This window comes from Eumetopias jubatus, unplaced genomic scaffold, assembly GCF_037043125.1.
Source record: "Eumetopias jubatus isolate StellerSeaLion01/CBP00866 unplaced genomic scaffold, mEumJub1_p1.0 scaffold_16, whole genome shotgun sequence".
In the NCBI taxonomy this organism is placed as follows: domain Eukaryota; kingdom Metazoa; phylum Chordata; class Mammalia; order Carnivora; family Otariidae; genus Eumetopias; species Eumetopias jubatus.
Genome location: NW_028274822.1, coordinates 4,202,793 through 4,226,970, shown reverse-complemented (window position 1 = coordinate 4,226,970; position 24,178 = coordinate 4,202,793). Strand labels below are relative to the sequence as shown.

The 24,178-nt window shown below is 39.1% G+C and overlaps 1 protein-coding gene across 1 annotated transcript in view; it reads left to right on the top strand.

The window, feature by feature from the left end:
• ZNF407 (zinc finger protein 407) overlaps window positions 1–24,178 on the top strand; it is a 443,038-nt gene that overhangs the window by 248,706 nt on the left and 170,154 nt on the right. The window contains exons 5-6 of the mRNA XM_028102875.2: window positions 15,129–15,295; window positions 19,030–19,113. Of these exons, the coding sequence (XP_027958676.1) occupies window positions 15,129–15,295; window positions 19,030–19,113 (251 nt within the window). The remainder of the gene's footprint in view (window positions 1–15,128; window positions 15,296–19,029; window positions 19,114–24,178) is intronic.

Below are 24,178 nucleotides of genomic sequence, written 5' to 3'. Positions count from 1 at the left end.
TTCGTTAAAATTAGATCTGTAGGGTTTTACTGTTGGGACATATTTTGGGGGTGTGTTATTGCAAGTCCGCTGCACCTGTCATATGTGGAATTTCTGGAAGAATAGGGCACCGGCATTGCGGGCTCTCTGTTCCACGCCTGTGCCATGGCATCCTTCGAGCACCTTTGTGGTTTTCAATGTGTCACTGGGAAGGTCATTTATCAGAGTACTTTTGCCATAGTTTGAGCCTTTGATAAAATTTAATTACGTACAAATACTAGATTTTACAAATGTTTTACTATATCACTTTTTTGCTCCCCACTCTGAAGCTACTATGGAAGACATCAAGGAGTTGAAAATCAGTGTAAATGTCCCTGAATTGTTTAGAATCTTTTAGGGAATGTACATAATAATCAAAAGACAATGTGCATGAGCTGGCGTGGGGTAGACGTGTGAGTAGCAGGTCAACTGCAGTAGGGTCAGGATCCCTGTATAATGTGGGGAATTAAAATGGGACATAGAGCAAGGAGAGATCTTTAGTGAGAGCTGGTCTGATGGCCTCTAAAGTCTGGTAATATATATATATATTTTTTATCATTGAACACCTAGAAACTTCTAAAGTTGTGATTATGTTCTTACTCATGGCAAACAGAAGATTCTTTAATTGACATGAACAGTATCTGGATTAGCTGTCTGCCTTATAGCATTCACAGTGTAGGCTTTTCCAGCCATTGGACACTGGTGTCTGAGCTATCTGAATATAAATATAATGAGGTTTCGACTTCAAAAATTGAAAGGCCAAGAGATACCTTTCTTTCTAAAGTTCTCAATAAATATTTCAACTCGTGTCTCTCTCTGTACTACTCTGATTGTATCAGCTATATAACATTGTAGAAGTATGACACAGAAAAGCCAACAGCGAATGGCAATTAGTGATTCCCGTAAATTTTATTTAAGGTACGCCTCTGTTTTAAAATTGTCCTTATAAAAATCTGTTTATTCATATATATTTTTAAAACTGGAATGTGTGCATGTAAATATATTGAATACACCAGCATATAAAGTGCTGAGTAAAACTTCTCTTTTCTAAGGTTGACGCCCTTCCTCTTCCTCCAGGCTTCTCCTGTCCCATCCTCCTTCCCACTCAGTACAACTACTGTTCACAGTTTGGTGTGAATCTCTTCCAATTGTCTTTTTATTTGTTGATTCATACATTTGTGTGTGTGTGTGTATGTTTTTTGATGTGACATATCACAATAAACTTAATTCTGTAAATTTTTTTCCTTTGCAGTATTTAACGTACCAAGCAATGTATTAGGCCCTGGGAATACAGCAGAAAATAAAGCAGGCAAACATTCTGCTGTCATGAGCTTATTATATTTTAGTGTGGGGAGATATTCAGTAAACCAAATGAGAAGTCAAATATATACCAGTTTTAAAATAATGATGATATAGTAAAATCCAAGAGGGGAGAGCCACAGAGGGGGCTGGGGTGCCGAGGGAAAGCCTTGGAGAGAAGGTGACAGGTGAGTCAGGAGGGGCTGAGCTCCATGAGTACTTCAGGCAGAGTCCCACCAGAAGAAGTTCGCAGGGCATGGCGAATGTCACAGGGGCCAACATGCCGGGAGTGAGGCAGCGGATGGGAATCTCACGGGAGCTCCGACCACATGATGCTCTGGAGGACTCCACAAGGACTTTGATTTTTCCTTCTGTGCAAGATGAGAGTGTTTTGAACAGAGGCCTGGTGGCTGACCTAGGTTTTAACAGAACCACTGTCTGCAGTATGCAGAGAACAGGCTGAATGGTATGAAGTTGGGTGGGGGAGAGCAGAGGCAGAGAGCGTGTTGGAGGTTTTCGTTATGATCCTGCCATAAAAAGATGGTGGTCAGTTGGACAGTTGGACCCTGGTGGTGGCAACTGAGATAGGTTGAAATGTCCAGACTCTGAGTATATCTGGAGAGCACAGCCCACAGGACGTACTGGTAGGTTGGATGAGAGAAAGAGTAATAATGAATGATGCCAAGATTTTGGCCTGAACCGTGAAGTCGCGTCACTACCTAGATGGGCAAAACCACTGTCAGAGCAGGGTCCATTGGTGGATGTTGGGAGCCAGGTTTAGACACATTAGATATGAGAAACCTGTTAGCCATCCCATTGGATATGTCGAGTGGACAGCTGAATACAGATGAGAACTCACGGAACACATCTGAGCTGCAGGTAGGAGTTTGGAAGTCCTCAGAACAGAGATCACCAAAGGAGTGAATGTAGGTCGGAAGGGAGACGTGCGGACCAGACCCTACATTATGGCTCTGGGAAGGTGAGGAGGAAGCAGCAAAGGTGACTGCTGAAAATCACGAGACCGTCCTGTTCTCAAGTCAGGGAGTGGGCCCTCCACCAGCTGCTGACACGTCCGTCGTAGGCTGCTGTGGCACCTGCAGCTCAAGTCTCACTCTCGGGCTGGAGTCTGGTATTTAATGAAGACAGCGATGCACCAGGCTTGTTGTGGGAGAACAGGAAGTCTGCAGTCCTGGCTGCTGGGCATGCTGGACTCTCTTGCAGCATCCTTTCTGGGTGCTTTTGCCCAAATGCTGCCATCCTCTGGACTCTGCCGGGGCGGTGGGCCTGCTGGAGACTCAGTGACACTTGCTGTCCCTTGTTCCTGTCTTAGGGGAAACAACTTCTTGACCTGTATTACTTCATTTCCATGTGTTTTCTTCCAAAACGTCTTTAACAAAAAGGTAGTCATGGTATAAAGTGTGAGCAGTTCTGTTCTCTTTGTATCATCAAGTCCAAACTAGCAAGCTCTTTGCCTTTCGTTTCTGTTCTTTCCCAGGCCATAACTGAAAAGTCATTTTTGTCGTTAACCCCATTTTGGTAGCTTCAGTTAATTCTGTATTTTAGCCTCCCTAACACTATCCCCATGCCAAGTGTAAACATTTTATCACCTACATCTTTCCAATTGTTTTTGCTTATGCACTTTAAGTATATGAGAAAGAAATTTAGTCTGGTATTTTGAATGCTGGAAGGTATATAATAAATGATAATGGCAATCCACATAGTCTTGAGGTGTTGAAGATTTGAAAAATTAGCATAAGTGATCAAACACTATACAGTGTTTATAGATGCCTATCCGAATTTATCTTTTCAAAATAATTTAGGATACATGAGATGTAGATGAAATTCACAGATCTGTTTTGTGAAAAGAAGAATCCATAGCTGCACACATCCAATTTTTTAAAAATAAATAATGCTCTTTTGTGTTGAAAGGAAGCTAACATGATTGCTTTGCCCTGCATTGGAGACTTCTTCCCCATCTGCGTGTACCTCAAACATGCACACACCCTCTAGTTTTACTCATGCTTCACTGCAGGTGACTCCATGCCCATTGTGCAGTGGCCGTGTGTGGGAAATAGTGAGGGGCCTTCTAGTATTTTATTAACTGCTTGCTCTCAGTCGGATCAAATAACTTCAAAACCCTTAAAAACTTGTTTTTTATGTTAATCTAATTTTAGTACTTTCCCTTGAACTTATGATTTAGAAAGGAACAAATCAAATCCCTTACAACATGATCTTTCTATATATTTGAATGTCAGGATGTGATGATTTAAAGCAAGCTGCGATCCGTGCCAGGCTGTCCAGTGTCCACGTTGAGCTCGCCGGCTGAGCTCACGTTGTGTCTCGGCGATCCTCCCGTGCACAGATGCCCCAGGATATTTACTCTAGAGTGTGCTGTAACTGCTGCTCTCGGACTGAGGGCTCGGAAAGGGTCAATTTTGTACTGAACTCTGAGATTGCTGTGCAATACATCTCAACCCCTCTAGCTAATTTTACCTTGAGCTCAAATGGTTCCCTAGATCATCCTGACATGCTAGAAGGCCGAGATGATGACAAAGGCCAAGACAATGAAATACCCAAGTTTGGAAAGGCTGCCTTTCCTAGCTCCCACAAATCACACAGTCTCCATCAGGTTGGACAGTCCTTTCTAAATCTGGAAAATATATTCAAATGTCTAGAAATTCTGTTTCCATAATAGAAACATAAAGACCTACGGGATAAATTTTAAGCATACCATATTTGCTAGTGTATAAGATGCATGGGTCTATGGAACATATTCCAGTATTACAAGAATAGTTTTTAAGAAAAAAAAATAGTAGTACTTATGTTAAAAGTAAATTTTAACTTATTTGGTAGAAAGGAATATTTTATTCATTTCAATTTAATCTGTTGTATATTTGAGTCCTGTATGAAGTCATTTGGGATACATTAGTGAGAGTCTAGTGTCCCTTAACTGTAAACAATGTGCACATGCAGAGAGTTAAGTACTATGCTGGTGTCAGTTACTGGTACTAACAGGGCTATAGCATTAACAGATTTCAGTCTCCTACGTTAGAGGTCTAATCCAAGCACTACTTATGATCAGTCATGTTGTCTTCAGCTTATTAATTTTGTTGAGAAAACTATTACTCTTTTTAAAGTACCCTGATAGGTCTTTATTGAGTATTGTTGGCACCGATTGCTGGAAAGGAATCCATGTAGGAAACTATGGCTTTCTTTATCGTTGCTGTTTTAAATCATTGTGAAATAATAGATAATTCTCTTGATTCACTATTTATAGAATACCAGTGATCTAACTGTGATGCAGAATGAATAGATGTACGATGCCCAGTATTTTTAGAAACATTAATGTGGGTACACACCGGGAATAAGAATTGCATGGTTCTACTGAGGCTAGAGAGGCTGTCCAAGGCTAGACGCTAACTTCTCTTTCCCCAGCACCATGAATATCTGAACCTGAATATTATCTCTGAGTCCGTGGCACACAAGAAACTGAGCGATACTGTTCCTATGAAACTATCAGCTTTATTAGCAAAAGGGGATTGGGATTTATTCTATAGAGATGTATGAGATTTTTCTAAAATATATATCTGTCCTAGTAAAATTCCATACAGTCATGTTAATGAAACATTTACTTTGCATAATATTGTAACACCATAGTATAAAGACCTTATTACAACTTTTATAAATTCTGTATGAATCATAGTTTTTTTGATGACTAGGACTGTGACAGGTTGTTTGAATTGGGACAGAAATTCTTGTTCATACTCGGCTTCCATTAATATATCAGTTGTGTTTAATTTCAATATATTTATTTATTTGAGAGAGAGAGAGCACGAGCCAGAGGAGGGGCAAAGGGAGAGGGGGAGAGAATCTCAAACAGATGCTGCACTGAGCACAGAGCCCGACACGGGGCTCCATCTCACAACCCTGAGATCAAGACCTGAGCCAAAACCAGGGGTTGGACGTTCAACCCGCTGAGCCACCCAGATGCCCCTAATTTTAATATATTAAAATTTTAAAAGAAAATTACTTTAGTTAATTTTGCAGTTGATTTTCTCTATTTGTGCTTTTCTCCTTTTTGTAAATCTTATTGGTAAAATCTTTCCTGTTTATATTTGTTAACCAGTTCATTCTATACAGTAAGTAACTGGTAAGATTGTCATCTGAAAACTTGGTAGGAGGTTGTTCCCTTTACATGTAAATGACTAGTCTGAGCTTTTTTAGCTCTTTGGTAACATTTTCATAGCATCTGCAGTTGTGTAGCTTGAAGGACAGCTGTCTTTGTTAGCACTAACATGCTCTTTGGAAGGCTGCATTACTTGGCCAAATATAAAAGTGAGCTCATCATAAATCTCAGATGAAGACATTGTTACGGTAGGTTTTTTTTCACCAGAACATGCACAGATTTGTGGCTTGTATGCATATATACTGCATCTAAGTGGTCCTGGGCACTTGTGAAGGGTAGAGGCACATTTACCTCCTTAGAAAACTATAATCAAGTAATTGTGAAAAGCAAGCACTGAGGAGACATAGGAAAGGGAAAGAGAAAAACAGTAATAGAATGATGGTTCTTTTTGTCCTCTCAAAGCCGAATTCTTCTCTCTGGTTACTGGAGCCACCTTCATCTGACTGTGCCTCGATTCCGCGACTTCAGATCTCCCTTCCGTGCAGCAGGCTCCCCTCCCGCCTGTGGGGGTTCAGATGACTGGCTCGCCACTCACACACACTGCCGGGCGCCTCTGCTTGTCTCTGCCCTGAGCTTGTGGGTGCCTGCTGCCTGCCGTACTTACTGACCTTTCTGCTCTGTTCTCTCGGGCTCACCTCAAGCCCCACCTCTTCCAGGAAGCCTTTCTAGCCATTTCATTCAGTAGCCACCAGAGCTTTTTCTTTCCTTTTTTTTTAAATTTTATTTTGTTTTATTATGTTAGTCACCATACAGTACCTCATTAGTTTTTGATGTAGTGTTCCACAATTCATTGTTTGCGTGTAACACCCAGTGCTCCATGCAGTACGTGCCCTCTTTAATACCCATCACCAGGCTAACCCATCCCCCCAAGCCCCTCCCCTCCTGAACCTCAGTTTGTTTCTCAGAGTCCGTAGTCTCTCATGGTTCCTCTCCCCCTCCAATTCCTAAGCATCTTAAAAGATGCTCTTTAAAAAGCCCAACGGAATGTGGTGCTTTTGTGTTCTAATTATTTCGCTGGTATTAGTGTTGACCATTTGAACCATAGGCTCCTTTCGCAGAGGCATGTATGTCTTTTGTTTATTTATAGGTTTGAATGTAGCACAGGTCAGTGCTAGACACACACACACTAAGTTCTAATACATACTTTTTTGTTGTTGTTCATCAGTTGCTAGAGAAGGAGCTGAACGATTATAATCTGAAGATTGTTAGGACTGTGTTGTAAATGTCCAAAGACTTAACAATAGTCAGGGCATTTGTGATGAAGCTGTAAGTGGAGTTTGAAATTCGTTTTTCAATTTATCTCCAAATATTTATATTAGAGCAATGACTTAAAAGAAATCCTCTATATATGGTCTTTAAACAGTAATATTAGTCCTTTATTTGTAACTGCTATTTTAACCTTCCTTACATAAATCCAGTGTTTTCTTCCCTAACCTGAAGCGATAAAATTTCATTTAGTCCAGAGTAGAGGATTTTGGCAATTTAATATATGTCTTGTTGTTCAGGACTTGACTTCTATGGTTAGTTAAAATTGTTTCAACTTCCCAAGCCCTCCAGCTCTGCAAAACCCTTGAAAGGGGGTAGTTTGAAAAAGAGGGGGTAGCCTGCAATGGGAATGGGTCTCATATGCGGTATAATTCCTTCCACCTGTTCTTCTCATGTTGGTGTTTTAGAGCTGTGCAGGAAACATAAACTATTTCAGGACTAACCCAACTTCTCAGACCCTGAGAAAAAGACTTAGTGGAGCCTTGTTATGGCAGCACTCAATTCAGGTTCCTTTGCCCTGTAGATCAGGGTGTACTGGGGACATGAGTGGGGGGGAGGGATGTGACCTCTTTCATCGAAGACAGGGATTGGCACACTATGACCTGCAGGCCAGATCAGGCCCACTAACTGTTTTTGTAAATAAAGTTTTTTTGGAACACAGCCATACTCCTTTGTTTATGTACTGCCTGTGGCTGCTTCTGTCCTATGGAGGCAGAGGTGAGTAGTTGCATCAAACGCGATGACCCACCGTGGAGAAGATATTTACTGTTCTTTACACAGAGCCTTTCCAAGCCCCTGATGGAAGACACTGTTGTGCTGGTGAGCGCTGGATACAGCACATGCAGGGGAATGGGAAAAACTCCAGCCAAACTTCATGGGATGGTTTTGGGTAGACTAGAGTTTATGGTCTCTTTGACAAAGAAAAATTTCATGGGAATGAGATTTTGAAGGATGAATTCAAATCTCTGAGGGCGTAGCCCTTATAATCCTTGAATATTTTTCTTTAGAATGAGTCATTCTCTTGGTTCTTAGTAGACTAAAGCAACCTGGGATTAATATTCTGCTTAATGCTCCTCCCAGAAGTAATTTTGACACAAAGCTTTTCAACCTTTGGATTGGATTGAAAGAGCCAGAAAAGGTATTTCACAGCTTTTAGGATCTGAATGATATGTTAAGAGGTTTTAAAATGACAGGCTTTGGCGTGAGTGAGGTTAAATTTCTTTTCCAACTAGTTAACAAGGATCTAGCCTGTTAATTAGGCTAATTATCACCTGTTCAGGGCAAAAATGCACTCAGCACTCTTGGCTTCAGTAGCAGGCTCCCTTGCCTGCCCTATAAAAGCCCTGAGGGCGGATGGGAGAACAACTTTCATCTGTAACCACACTTGAGCCTGAAGAGTTGAATTTAGTAAATGAAACCTTTCTAATCTTAGCTCTTTGTGGCTTCTTGATATAAATCATGCTCATGTTTTATATATAATCAGAAACAGGCCACTCTCCCAGTCTAGCCTAATTCAAGTAATCTGGATACTAGTATTATCAAGGAATATTTTTGGTTTGGGGTTATAACTTCATTCATTGAGCCAGAGTTTTTATTTGGACTTTGTACACATATACACACACGCAAATATTTGGAAGGAGATGCTCAGAGGGACCCTGAGTATCCTCATACTCATTATTTAGCTGTTGCTGTACCTTTTGGATTACTCAGTTCAGAGAACATACTGATTTATTTTCCATGCAGTTTAAAGTTGGGTATTTTATTTAAACATGTACGTAGTACTTTGAAACTTCATAGATGAACATAATTACTGTGGAATAATACTGGGGTTATTTAATGTGGGTTTAGTGACTGTTGCACATGAACACGTCTAAAAGCAGGATCATATATTTTTACTCCGATGTTTCCTGGGCCAGAAACAATACAGGCATCTCACAGTTCTGGTGCTTATGGATCCTGCATCTGTTATCATGGCAGAATGTCCTGAACTTTGTCATTTTGCTTTGTTATCCTTCAGGGTACTTTTTCAGCATAATGCGCTCACATGAATTAATTGAGCATTGTAGTTGCTCTTCAGTGGTTGTCTTTAGATGCCTTTTATGCCCTTCTTTGTTCAAGGAAGTGATTGTTTGCCGTTATGTTTGCAGCTCAGCAGAATTCCTTTGGTGACCCTACTGTGCTGAGAGTCCGTCATTCTCTAATTTCATTTCATCTCTTAGTGTATTATCATATCATTATGAAATTAAAATCATTTTAAAAAGAGGCTTTCATTCCCAAGAAACTGCCTGGGCATTAGTAGTAGTTGAGTAACTTAGGAATTGTGGAAACAAATTCATTGGTATGTTGAATGGTTTTGGGGGGAATCACGCACACCTGGCCTTGTGTTCACGGTTCTGTATTCTGTGTTTCCCCATAAAGACCAGCAATACCTGGCGGTTACGTGTTTGCAGCCGCAGTTGGGCTTTACAGGAATAGTTTTGAATCAGGCAACACCTTTGTTTCACAGTTTTGAAAGATAATAACTGCATGATTAGTTAATATTTTGACAAAATTTAGCTTACTCTTCTATTGAAATTGTATCTGTAGCACAGCAGACTGTGCTCAGTGCTGTGCGGTTTTTGCAGATGTGAATTTGTGTGATTTATTAACTTGACAAGACTGGTCCAAGGAGTCATGTAGAGAAGATAAAAAAGACTGGTTGGTTGTTTAATTAAAATACTCCTTTTTTACTTGTGAAAAATTTCAAAAACTGAAAGCATTTGGAAAGGTGTTCACATATGGCCACATTGACTTTGGATTCCTTCTCTTTTGAAAAGCAACAAAATCGCTGGGGCTCCTGGGTGGTTCAGTTGGTTAAGCGGCTGCCTTCGGCTCAGGTCATGATCTCAGGGTCCTGGGATCCAGCCCTGCATCAGGCTCCTTGCTCAGCGGGGAGCCTGCTTCTCCCTTTGTCCCTCCCCCTGCTTGTGCTTGCGCTCTCCCTCTCTCCCCCCCCTCTCTGTGTCAAATAAATAAAAAATCTTTAAAAAAAAAACCAAAATTGTGTGGCTGAACAGGTTTAATTCAGTAATGTGGCTGTAATTGAGTGGTGTCAACTCAATATAATTTGTAATGCTTTTCTCACAAAAAAATAAAAAATAATAAATAACAACAAAAATCGTAGCACAAGAGTGAACACTATCCCCACCTGCATGCCTTAGCCCCTCTTTTCAGAGACTTGATGTCATGCATGCTTTCACATGTGGACTTCATAGGTTTGCATTTAATGCCTTTCCCTTTATGAAAAATGTTATGTAAATGGTAAACTTGTTTTAATGCAGTTACATTTTTTAGATTGTTTGCTGATAAATGTAGCCTCAGTTGATGCATTTTTACTACATTATGATATCCCATTTTGTGATTAAACCCATTATTTATCTACTCCCCAGCTGATGGATATTTAAGATTGTTTATATTTTAATGCGGATAATTGTTTTTACATGCCTGTGCTTTCTGCTGGAGTTTCCCAGTTATGTATACCTAGACTGAGCTTTCTGGAAGAGAGGTAGGGACATCTGCAGCTTTAAAAAGCATTGCTAACACAATTATATCCTAAATTATCCTGAATTGGAGAGATTAGAAAAGAACATAAAGATATGCTAGTGACACCTCTTGCTGTATTTAAAAAATTATAAAGTAGTAAAGCACCAAAGTATCAAGATACCCTTGTCTTCATATGTAAGTGGGATGTGTACAGATTTTTTATTAAGTTGATAATAAATTGAGTCAATAATCCACCTAATAGGGTTTAAAATACTTTAAATTACATTTAAAAATATACTTTGAAGAAGGTGAGTATAGACTCTCCTGTTAGGGTGTTTACTTTCTGTAGTAATATGGAAAGATAAAAGACACAAATCAAAATAGAAGTTATATTTTGACATAACTTGTCTGCCCTTTAGGCATTCAAAAACAGACCATGTAACAGAGTTTCTGTATGGCAGAAGCACCTATTAAGATGATGGTATTAATCATATAATTCAGCTCCCTACTGGTTCTTGAGTTTTACTTTGTACGTAATGCCTACTGACACCACTGTGAGAATTTATAGTTTTGTTACATATCTAACAATGAGGATATTTAGTATACTCACTTCAAAATTTTAAGTCTAGAGATGTGGGTTTTATTTAGTCTTGGCTGTGTTATTACAAATCATGTCATGAGTGATTCAGGAAAGACAGGTTCCCCACCAGATTTAACAGGGAGACCAAACAAGGGCCCAGAGCCATTCCAGGTGTGGGAGGGGATGTTAAGGAGGAGACGGCACATAGAACTGTAAATACAGAAACTTACTGGAAACATATCGGAAAATGCTTAGAATTTAATTTGGGAAGCCTTATAAATTTACACTAAAAGATGAACCCTTAATTGACGTTCATATCGTAGTTACCAACATGAAAAAGGGCTTTCTTCTAGAAAGTTGGACATCTCAACCCCTGGAAACCAGGAACTTTGTAATGACATCTCTTGGTAGGAATTGGGACAGGTGTTACATGTAACATGATATGTTTAAAATCATTTCCCTCAAAATGTACAAATCATTGCTACGTTGTCCTCTAATTCCACATTTTTGAGAAGTCTGGTATCATTTTGATTTCTTTTGCTTGTGACCCCCCCCCCTGCCGAAACCTTTTAAGAGGTTTATAACACTTTATATCCAGTAGAAACATCTAGTGAAGCCTGAGGAAAAAGCAGGTAACAAAATGCCCTTTCTCATTACAGGTCTTAGAGTACTATTTGGCATTTTGAAGTTCCTAGTAAATATTATAAAGTAGCCAGATTATGTAAGACCTGGAAATGGTGTTGAGGCCACCCCCTCTCCCCCCAGAGATGGCTTTGTGCACAGCACAGTTGTTATCCTCTGCTATGACCTGTCATATCATTTTTTAAAAATATAATTTATAAACATTTAAGATTTTAAGAATTAAGAACTTTAGAACTAACCAAAGTTGCTGAAACAAATATGGAAAGCATGGATGTGATTCATACAGTATGCAGTTACGTCATGTTCTGTATGTTTGAAACACTCACACTTTGTAAAATTAGCAGAGTTGCTCAGGAAGGTGAGAGGACCGAATGGCATGAGCATCGGGAGCGCCTGGCAGCCAGCGTGGCCCCTGTGGCTGTAGCACCCCGATCTCACGTTCTCACTCAGAGTCTGGGGAGGTTGAGTCAAGAACAAAACTCTTACTCACTAGTTTATTACTTCACCCAGTTGGTCCAGAATTATTTCTCGAGCACCACTGTGTACCATGCACTTGTTTGGGCCTTAAGGATACAAAGTGAACCAAGCACCATCTTCCTATTTTGTGCTTGTCTCATTTACCCTTTTAGCATATAACCTTTACAGGATTGTCTCGTAGTCGTCTTTCTGCATCCTTCAATTGACCTACTAGAAAACTATCTTCACAGTAAAAGAGACTACCAAGTTTTTACCAAACAGAACTCGTTGTAATAGATCATAATTCCAGTTAAGAAGTTTTTCATGGAAGACCACCATGTGGGGATAGAAGAGCATCAACAGTAACATTTGATCCAAGCTAATGTAGGTCACAGGACATCACCCTTTCCCTAGGAAACTGGATGGCTGCCGAGGGGGGTGGCAGGCGATCAGATTCCTAGTGGGTGTGGTGCTCCCAGCGCTGAGACCCTCCTTATGCATTTGTCTCGCCATGTCTCGCCACGTCATCCCTGCCACCTCTCCATGTCCATTTGTCCCTGTCTTTTAACATCTAAATTAAATACCACCCCTGGGAAGCCTTCTTTCATCTGTCCCAGCCCATTAATTTTCTGCTTCTTTTAAATTTAGGATGGCATTTTACCTTTTTTTTTTTTTTAATATGGCATTGAGGTTATTTTTGTTAATGTTTTTTTTCTCCCTTAGTGGCCTGTGATTTTCTTGAGGAGCCAAGTCTGACTTCCTCCTTCATCTCCTGTCTGGAAACAGTGTTTTGGGTATTGTGGGTGTTGAGGTCTTTGTAAAGTACATCTAGAACACAGATTGATACCTTCCCTTCTTGGGTCTACATGGCAGAGCAGAACAACATGTGTTCACTCAGGTTCTGTCCTGGAGAGGCCCTGGGTTAAGCTTCCAGAAGGGCCCAAGGAGAGCTGCATCTCTTGAGTGGATGTCGTTCTTACGGACTTGTGTGAAGGCCAATAATTTACAGTATTTGAGACTCAGAATTTGTGTAGTTCCAGAAAATAGCCCGTTGAAGAGTAGGTAAGGATATTTTTCTTGGTGATATTTTAGGTTCTTGTTAAAAAACAAGCACATGAACTTATTTTCATAAGCAAATTGCAAAGCACGTGAGGTTTTCTAAAAGTCAAGCGGTGGCCTTAGTTCTTTGTTATCTGGCTTTTGTTGTTTCCTGACAGACACTGAGCTCTCGTTTAACATTTTTATTATGTATGAGTAATAGAGTACATATATTGAGGTTTTGTAGATGTAATTTTGTTAAATGTACATCATGGTAGATTTAAAAATGAGGGATTTATTTTGTCATTCATAAAGTTGTAATACAGTGTGGAGAAACTGTTTGTTAAAAGATAGCATCTACTTAACCTCCTTATTTATTTCTTGTAGGAGAAGGTTAGATCCACAATAAATACATGAAGAAATAAGTAGATAGGGGAATTTATCTTGGAAATAAGATCCCTGTCATGGTTTTGAAATGTTAAATGCATGAAGACCCGTCAAAGAGATATACGGACATGATATTTTTTTTACAGTGCATTTCGAGGTATTTAGTTATATTTGTCACTCTCTAGTACAGTGAGCAGTGATCAGATATAGTAATTTCAAAGTCAGTCTCTGTTAATGGGTGTAAATAGTTTCTACACATACATTATATAGATGTAGTAATTGGCAATTTTAATATTAATGAAGCACTTAAGATATTTTATATGACATTTCTTAAATATTTAGCAACTTTTACGTCTGTAGCATTTAAGATCTATTGCTACAAAAATATAATTACATATAACAAATGAAGAAGGACTTTTATAAAAGCTAACTTCGTAATTCGCTTCCTAAGAATTTGTGAAATTCTGATGATTAATTTGTTAAGTTAATCTATACTTGCTTCAAAATGAGAAAATTAATTATTTGGAGCTCAGGATTTCTTTTTCTACCCTTACAGGGTTAAGGAAATTTGTAAAAATCATAGTTAAAGCCTTTATGGATAGAATGCACATTTTTTACATCTCCTTATTTATATCGTAATTTAAAACGCACATATTATCCTATTTTTTTAATTGCATTAACTTACTAAAAGTAGAGCCCAATTTACAATATTGAAAGCAGGCTGCCACAGTCGCTCTCTTTTGTGGCACAGTGCTTATCCACTTATTAAAATATTTTAATTTTGAATATTGGGTTTTAATTTGCTTTTATTTGACTGTTCATTATCCTGAATTAATTAGCTGGACATTATTCATCACAGGCATTGCTTTAAACTAAATTGTATTAGAAATAAAAAGTAAATTTCAGTGATGATTTCATGAATGCAAGCGACGAGGGACAGCTCAGCCAGAAGAAGGATTTAAGTTTTTATTTATGGTTCATATTGCCTTGACTATTAAAGGTATTAAAAGACCTTTGTGAACTGTGGGGCTCTAATATTTTCGAGTGTGAGTACTGAGCTGTTATTTTCATTTTTTTTTATGCAGGAGATAATTGAGGTTTATTTTTCTCAAAGGTTGTTTTATAAAAGTTATAGTTATAATCTTATTTTTATTCTTGCCAGAGGAAACTTTTTTAATCCATCCTTAAGGTAACACAGAAAGACACCTTGTTCAGGCAACGCGTCTGCGTTCTCGTTGGTCCCCAGGAGCCCGCCCTGCAGAGCGGGGCGGCCGAGTGTGCGGCCCGCGTGGCGCCTCCAGGCCAGCCCCGTGGCTGACTGCAGCCGGCAGCCCCGGCTGCCTCCGCCTGGTAGAGAGCAGGGGTTGTCTGAGTAGTTTAGTATGGATAGCTTTTCGTTTAGCCTTTGCTCTGACAGCCCGTGCCCTGGATAAGCGGTGTAGGCCTGTACAGGTGAAATCTATTCTCACATTTGCCTCAGGGGTGACTGGACTGTAACAGAATTTTTCAAACCCGTTGGGCCCAACCGCAAAGCAGAGAATAAATGGCTGAAGTGCCAGGCCTGGACAGAAAAATCAATGGCTGGTTATACAGACATGACAGACCAGGCCTGCGGTTCTCCTCACAGAGTCTGTGCACTCGCCACACTTCAGGGTCGAAACACGCTTCTGTCGGGGGGCCGGCCGTGGTACCGCTGGGGTGATATTCACATCATTTTCTCTCTCCTTCGTGCAGGAAATTTACATGCCACTTATGTGACCGGAGTTTCACTGAGAAGTGGGCCCTGAACAACCACATGAAGCTCCACACGGGAGAAAAGCCATTTAAGTGTACCTGGCCCACGTGCCATTACTCATTCCTCACGGCCTCCGCCATGAAAGACCACTACCGGACGCACACAGGTGTGCAGCCCAACGTCGGGGTGAACGTGGGCGCTAATTACCTCACCAGTGGTCTGTAGAAATGATTTCTCGTTTGAAGAGTTTGTGTTAAGGTGGTGCTAATTAAATATTAAAAGCCATGGTCTCCTTTCATTGTTTTTCAGTGCTACTCGGGTGGTTTTAAAGTGACATTTTAATGCAAGTGTGTATACACACGTGCGTGTTTGTGTTTGAATCAAAATAAGTTTCATACGTAAAAAAAATAAGTTTCATACTTAGAAGCTCATTTATGTCGTGTGTGTACATATACATGCATGTGTTTAAACAGATCTTAGATGTAATCTTGATGGAAGATCATTTGGGGACCATTTGTTTTCATAGCGGACTAGTCTTGTAATTTGTTACTGATATAAACTCAGTGCCATACTATTTTTGAACATTACTGATAAGTTTTGGTTTTATATACCATTTAAAAAAATTTTAATGAAATCGATATTTCTATTAAGAGAATAGTATCAGATCCAAGAGTTTTTGATAACTAATACAAAGAGAAGAATCTGAATTTAGCTATTACAAATTTTTTAGATAATTATATCTTTGAAAAGTACAAATCCACATATGTTTTACATCACAACATTTAAAGAAGTGTATGGAATTTAAACCAGTTGATAGTGAACGCCAGCATTCACAATACATCTATGCTAGGCATGGGCCTGAGAACTCTCAGTTTGGACCTTCATAAATATATAGCCCGCTAATATCCTGTTGTTATATTCACTGTTTATGGCATGTTTTCCATTATCTAAGGATAGTGGGCCCCTAAACTCCTTACAAGCTTACAGTTGAGTACTCTCCTTATCTCTTTATGGCTCTGCTGCCATGAGCTGTTTGTTATTTTTGTAGTCTTCTTTCTGTTTACACTTCTCCAAGTATTTTGTTTCAAGGAAAAAAAAAATAAATTTTAATCAGCATTCCCAAATGTTCTTCTGATTGCCAAGAATCCTATATTTTTGTTAGAAATTATAGGTTAAAAGTTCTTCTGAAGCAGTTTGTGGGAAGCCCAGGCCTCCTTAGCTTCCTTGACAAGGGCGGTGACGATTTAAGGTCCCCAGCCTGCCCTGAGAGATCACTTATATCGAACAGCAGATGAAAAGCCAGTGCAGATGTAATTTATCGTCGGCGTTTCCTTCTAAAGAATAATTGTGGAGACTTGGCTGGATCAATAATATAGATTTTTGTTGTTAGGTCTTGTAGTCTGCACCATAATGAGAGATAGGGGACAGTGGCTGTTTTCTAATAGAAAATAAAGGATTGGTTTCCGTGTCTTTCTACATTTGAATGCAAAATGGCACACTTGAAACTAATTCAGGTTGTTCAGAAAAGTCTCCTATTAGATCCCTGCTATCACATAAATATGGCATGTTAAATGAACCCCCTTTATGGAGTGAAATATTACACTTGGTTTTTTCTTCAAAATTTTTGTTTTGAAAAATGGTCTGATGTCCACTATTTGACCCTAATGCCTCTGCCCCCTCAAAAAAAAAAAAAAAAGAAGTGAAATCGAATTTAGAATGAAAAACAAATCAAGCCACCAAGGTAAATATGACATACAATACATTGTAGGCTAACATCCTAAATAAAATTCTACGTTTCAAAAAATCAAGGTCACTAATGTGTCTAGAATCGAATCACATTGGAAATTAATAATTTTGTCTGTGCCTATACATATTTTCAAATAGGAAAGGGAATAAAACTTAATATTTTTATATAGCATATTAACCTGTAAAGGGTATAAATCTCATGAGGTTTTTTTCTGTTTTTATGTTACAAGAAAGATGTAGGTCACAAAGAAGTTCATAAATGGGAGAAAGGAATCCTCGTTTTCTTGCATCTGAGAGTAATAAGAATACTGTGTCCTCACTGAGCTTTGCTAGTTGGGTGGCACAGCCCTTCCGCTGCCACACCGCTCTGCACACAAGTACGCTCTCAGGCAGGCACGGATGTGCTCCCGTGTGTGCACGAGGGTTTCGTGACCACAGTGCCATGGGGGAGACCGGGCACGGATGTGCTCCCGCCTGCGCACGAGGGGTTCATGACCACAGGGCCGTGTGGGGTAGACGTCACGGGGAACGGCTTTGCCTCCACATAGAGGAGTATGTTAATATTAACGAGCAAATTATCTATGGGATTCTTAAAAAGTCTACTTTCAGTGTTATTTAATTGATAATATGGCTAGTTGGAAAGATTTATACTCCAAATTGATTAAATAATTAAATGAGTGATTATAATTAAACTTTATTCTTCACATCCGTCTACTCTATTCTTTTTTTTTTTTTTTTTAATCTTGAGATGATGATGCCAAGGGACAAACTTAACCCCAAAATAGGAAAGCAAAGATAGGAAAAATATTTAAATTCAACTTTATTTTATAAATGATAACAGTGAACATTTTCATATACCATTGGGAAATGAAATTAAACATAATTTGGTTTAAAACTCTCTGTATTAATATATGTTCGTCTAGATGACAAAAGCTAATAATGCTCTCTAGTGAAGGGGAGACTCTTTTTGGTTGCTGAAGTTATTCTGCCTTCCTACATTTACTATTTTTTTCTAACTTTACAAAAGCAACCACCATTTTCCGAACACATCAAGCTAAATTTCTGTTATGAAATGCCAAAATGTTTTAGAACAAAGCCAGCTGACTCGGGATAAACTCTTGAAAGACTTGTTGCATTAAACATCTAGATGAGTAAAGTACATAAGGATAGATACAAATGATTTATTTTGTTTCTGGAAAAGTATTTTATAATTTCACCCTATCTCTCCCCGGTTAGCATTTTTATTCTCTTTTGCCCTTCCCTTTGAGCCTTGTGGGATAAACTGCCCAGCTTGGCAGCACTTATTGCCTAAATATGCTGCCGGAAAAAAGATAGATTGCATTTATAAACTGTAGGGGAAAATGTTCACTTGTGTAAAAATGCTAAAATAAAATGAGAATGTACACACTTTTAACAAATACTAACCCTGCCAAATCTGTCTCTAATTGTTACGGAGGTTTTCAGTCCAGAACTATCATTAAAGATGGATAATTGAAGTTTTTGTACAATTTCTTTAGCAATCCCTAGACTTGCCTTTTTATGCTATGAAAGTTTGAGAAACATAAACAGCACTGAACTGTTATTGGCACTGAGTAATGTGGATTTTATTGTTAGTTGGGATCTTCAGTGTGTTCAAGGAAACCATTCAATTCACGTTATTAAGTAGGAAGTTATTAAAGAAGAACCTGATAGGATCAGGTAAAACCAATTCAGTATCCTTCAGTTGTTGGAAAATTCAATATGTTTTATTTAAGCAGAATCCTAGATACTATATATTAACTATTCCAAGCAATCTTTACTCAGCTCAGAAAGACCAGATGTATGGGAATTGTAAAAAATCAGGATATGCATAAAAACTGTTCAAGTGCATAAAGCAGCCCCATCTGGAAGACATCTACCAGAAATGAAGTTGTACAAAACCATTCCATTGATAATAAAGCTAATTTTTATGGGTCTGACAAGTATGTAATTATGTTCAGTGGTGCTTTTCAGATTTTATCACAGTCAATAAACCGCAGTGGTAATTTCATTCCCATTTGACATATTTACATGGAAACATTTGATTGGAGGAATTAGTAACCCTGAAAGCCTTGATAGATATGTTTTAATGATCTGTGACCTCCGCAGTCCCTCATCTGTTTATTGTTGCAACAGGCGAGAAGTCGTTTCTGTGCGACCTCTGCGGCTTTGCCGGCGGGACACGGCACGCCCTCACCAAGCACCGCCGCCAGCACACAGGTCAGTATGGCCGCTGCCCGCCCCCAGCCTGGTGGCCCTGGCGGGCGCCCCAACATCCATTCTCGGCCCACAAAGGCGTGTCTCTTCAGTTGTTGTAAAATCCCGGTATTGAGGGTCTACTGAGAATTCTCTTTGAATAACCTAAGATTTGGATTCACCTATTTTTAGATGTTTAAAAAGTCGGCCTACTGCATGGTTCGGGGATCAGGTGGCCTGTGTAAATTCATGTTATATAGGAGGGGAAAGAGCTTGCCTGCCACTTGCAGACACACCAGCCTCCCTCTCGGCCCGTGAGACTTTGCCACGGACATGGTGGGGGGAGCTGGGGGCCCGGCTGGCTCTCAGACGCGCCCTCTCCCCTCAGCATCTCCCACCTACTTTCTTACTCCCCCCTGCCTCCTTGGCTGGTGACCGGCTTATCCACGGCCCCCTTCCCCGCCCTTTCCAGCTCCTTCTTGGCCCACCTAACCACCTGACCCTCTAGGGGCAGTCCCTCTGTGAGTTGGGAACAGTAGGTGCGGTTTTAGGTTCTTGCTGTTTTCTATTCTTGCTCTTAAGAATGGAGAGCTACTTGAGACAGGGACGTGGAAGAGGATTTGTGTTCATGATTTGCATTCTTTATGTTTCAACAAAATCAAATAGCTGCCTCAGTTAATAACAGTTAAGAATGAAAAGTTTTAAATATTCATTAAAATCGATCACCTACCCGGTCTTATAAGTAATTATGTTAATAATTGTAAGTTATACGTGCCCAGGACAGTGCTGTTAATGGCATTGTCCCTTCTAATTATTAACAGAACTCTTTTATTACCAAAAGTGACCTGGTTTAGATGATAAATCATGTGGTAACACAATCTGTCACTGAATGTTGGGGTTTTCCTTGGGGACCATGACAGTGGGGTGTTTGGCAGTTGCACTCAGAGTGGCATGAAATGAAGATACATGTTGTTTGTGGGACATTTCGAACCTTGATACGATATATTTAACAGCTAACTATAGCTCTAGTGCCATCGTGGTATTTGTAAGATTCATAAAAACTAATGCCAGCTACTTCCTTCAGATCGTGAGTGTATAGGATTCAGGTCTCCATACAGGGTAAGAGTTACTGTCGAATGAAGAGAAATTTCGTGTTTAACTTGATGTTGGAAAGATACACTTAATTCTGTAAACGTGGAAGTCCACTTTCAGTTTATCATAGCAACCTCTGGCCACAGCCTGTTAATCCAGTGCCATCTGGAGTTGGGGTCAGGGATGGCAGGAGAGGCCAGCGGATGGCAGCCCGCCTCGGCAGCCGTTCTGGAGAAGTCGGAAGTGTGTGTGTGGGGGGGGGGTGGTAAAGCGTGCTCACATGGGGTGCTTTGCTCTTGATGTATTCAGTGTATTTGTGCCTGAGTGTCACTCTTGCGACCCTTGTTGCTCGCCAGGTCACTCCCAGCTGCAGTCTGGGGACTGGCAGAGCCTCCCGTGTGCCCCCTCTGCCATGGTGCCAGAGCTCCCTCTCCCCCTGCGGTGAGGACAGTCGTGCTAGGATCACAGGCGCTTACAGGTGATCGATCATGAAGCCTGCATCGGGCAGGCACAACTTTATATTTTATGTCAGGTCCAGAGGCTCCTTATTACTTTGCTATTAACTTTATACCATATAGGACAATGTCTCACAGACAGAGGCATCTGTCTTTGTGGCATTTATCTGCCTCTGTGGCACAAATCAAACATGATTCTTTAATACCAAAGTCAGTTCTGAAGACTGTTTGCTTCAACCAAACAGCTTAGTACAACTCAGTCTAGGCCCTTGGCTTTTATACTGGATTTGTAATATTTAAGCATCATACAACTTGTTTTTTTCCAAGGCCAGAATTGTATGGTGCATTTGAAATCTATATTTCTCTGATGTATTCCTCTTTGACATGGTTTACCTTTTTACCACAGAGTGCCCACGCAAATTACAATCAGCTTGGAAAGGGATAGGTATCAAAAGTGTTCCAAATGGCGTAAATAATTCCGTACTGCAATACAGACTGTCTAGGGGGCTGACACAAAACATCTTCCATTCCAAGATTTACTTTTATCACCTGTCAGAGACCCTTGATTCAAGGGCACAGGAGCAAATCCTCACGTGTAGTTGAAGAGTCTTGGCCAGCTTAATAACCACCAGGCTGCCCAAAGGAATGCGAAGTGTGAGTTTCCATGAGAAGTGTGCAGCCCTTTTGACAGATTGTTGACACACAAAGGGCACTGCTCTATATCCATAGCCATTCTGGTGTTCCCCCTCCGACTTTCTTTTACTTTTCTATCAGAGCTACCTAAGATGCAGAACATTCCTTAATGGTTACTTTGGCCAAGATTGTTGTTCCTAAAGGAGAGTATGAAGAACAACATGATTTCATTTGCACTATTATGTCACATAAGAGGAAATAGGAGGAAAGAAAATTCACCTTTGTTTTTGCTTTTTTGAGTAGGGTGTACACAGCCCTATTGACTTATAGGTAGCACTCGTCAAGAGTAGTTAATGCCTTACTCATAGATTTACTCATCTTTCTGGCTTTAGAATGACAAAGGATTCAGAAGGACTGTTCCCAGTGCACTAAATCATTTTGATCAGTCGTTAACAAGTGTATGCACCTCTTCATACAGTACCTATCTCATTTCAAGCATTAACAAATATTAGCAAACTGGAATTCTTATTTATAATTTGTAGATTTTTTTTTTTTTTTTCAAATTTTACAGCCTAGAAAGTGAGTTTATTTCTTTGGCTATATATTGAGACTAACAAACAAAAAAACTACTTTTGTGTTTTCTGAAGTATAGTTCTCTGAAGAAATTACTTGAAGAAATTTCCTGAAATTACCTGAAGAAATTATTTGTGGATGAAAAAAAAATACCAATTAACATATTTGAACAGTAGCATCAGGCATGTACCAAAACTAACAAATTACAAATTATCACGTACAGATTCGATTAAACTGTAGTTTGTATAAATTGACATGGGGTGCTTCCCCTTCCAGGAGCCTAGACACGCTTGAGCCTTCCTTTACTTAGTGGTTATAGAATAGGATTTTATGTAGCATATTTTGGTAGCATGATATTTTTTTCTCTGTCAACCCGTATATAACTCAAAATTTCTTAGTGTTACGCAATGTAATCTACAGTGTTGTCAAGTCTGAAATTATAACTTAACAGCTCATTGTAATGCTAGCTTAATATGAACTTCAAATTATTAGAATTATAGAGAATATAAATGACATTATTCTTTAAAAGTGTTGTTTTTAAGTTTTGATTGTGTCACATAAAAATGTCATAAAAATTTAGATGAAATAAGCTATGTTAACCTTTTTTTTTAAGTGCTTATGTTAAACCTCCAAACCAAGAAAATTAACTTTGAAGAGCCTTGATGACCTTTCATTTACACTGCTAACTCAGACAATGAGTCCATAATGTCACCCTTTATCCTCTCCAGATTCCTGCCAAATCTAGGAAAAATGGATAAAGATGCCTAGCCCAAGGCCATTTGAATAAACAAGTTAGCTGTGAGTTATGGTACCACATATTTTCAAACACTAGTTTGAATGGAATAAGGGGACATCAGGATATAGTTGTCTCTTTGCTTAATGAAAAAAAAAAATCTTTAAATTGTTTGACCACTTAGATTCATTATGTTCAAGTGGAAGATTTATACTACCTAACTTGACCTCTTATTATATAGCTACAATAATCATGACCATATTGTATTGGCATAAAGATACACAGATACTCAATGGAACAGAATAGATCCATGCTTATATCTTTCAGTTGTTTGTGACTGAGGTACAATATTTAGAGATAATCTAACAAAGGATGTGCAAAACCCCTACATTGGAAACTGCAAAAAAACTGCCAAGAGAAATTAAAGAACCTAAATAGGATGATATACCATGTTCATGGACTCAAAAGATGCAGATCCCACCAAGCTTCTTGTTGTTTTTAAAAAATTGGCAAGCTGATTTTAAAATTTATATGGAAATGTAACGATCCGGTGCTCGCTTTGGCAAGACATATACTAAAATTAGGAATGCAACGATCTGAAATAGTCAACTTTGAGGACGATGAATAAACCTGACTTCATGACTTACTATAAAGCTACAGTAATCAAGTCAGTCTGGTATTGGCATCAGGGAAGACAAATCTATGAGTGGAATGGAACAGAGATTACAGAACAGACCTACATTCATATGGTCAATGGATTTTTGACAAAGGAACAAACGCAATGCAGTCTTTTTAATGTATAATGCTTGAACAGTTGGATATCTGTATGCAGTAAAAATGAACTTCGCTCTATGTATCATACCATGTATAACATTAACTCAAAACTGTTCTTAATCTAAATGTAAAACTTAAAAACTATATAAATTCTAGAAGAAAATTTAGGAGAAAAATCTTTGTGACCATGGATTATCAAAGATTTCTTAGCTACTGCATCAAAAGCCTGATTTGTAATTAAAAAAAAACCCATAGCTTAAGCAATTATAAACTGACAAATTAAAAACTTTATACATTAATTAGGTACTCCTCTATGAAAGACACTGTGAAGAGAATGAATGCAAAGACAAACCAAAGAGTGGGGAAAAATACGTATAAATCACAAATCTTATTGAGCATTTGTATTTGTGATATATAAAGAAGTCTCAAAACATAAGTATAGGAAAACAACTAACCAATTAAAAAGGGGTAGAATGATTTGAACAGACATGTCACCAAAGAATATAAACAAATGGCAGATAAGCACATGAAATGATTCTCAACATCAATAGAAAAATGCAGATTGAAAGCACTGACCATACCAAGTATTGGTGATGATTTGGAGCATTGGAAACTTTCCTACACTGCTGGTAGGAATATAAGATGGTCAAACCACTTTGGAAAACAGTTTGGCAGTTTCTTACAAAATTAATATGCACCCAGCTAACCCAATCTTAGATGTTTACCCAAGAGAAAAAGAGATACATATCCATGCATAGACTTGCATATGACAATTTATAGCAGCTTTGTTTGTAACACCCCTAAATGCAAATAATTCAAATGTCCTTTG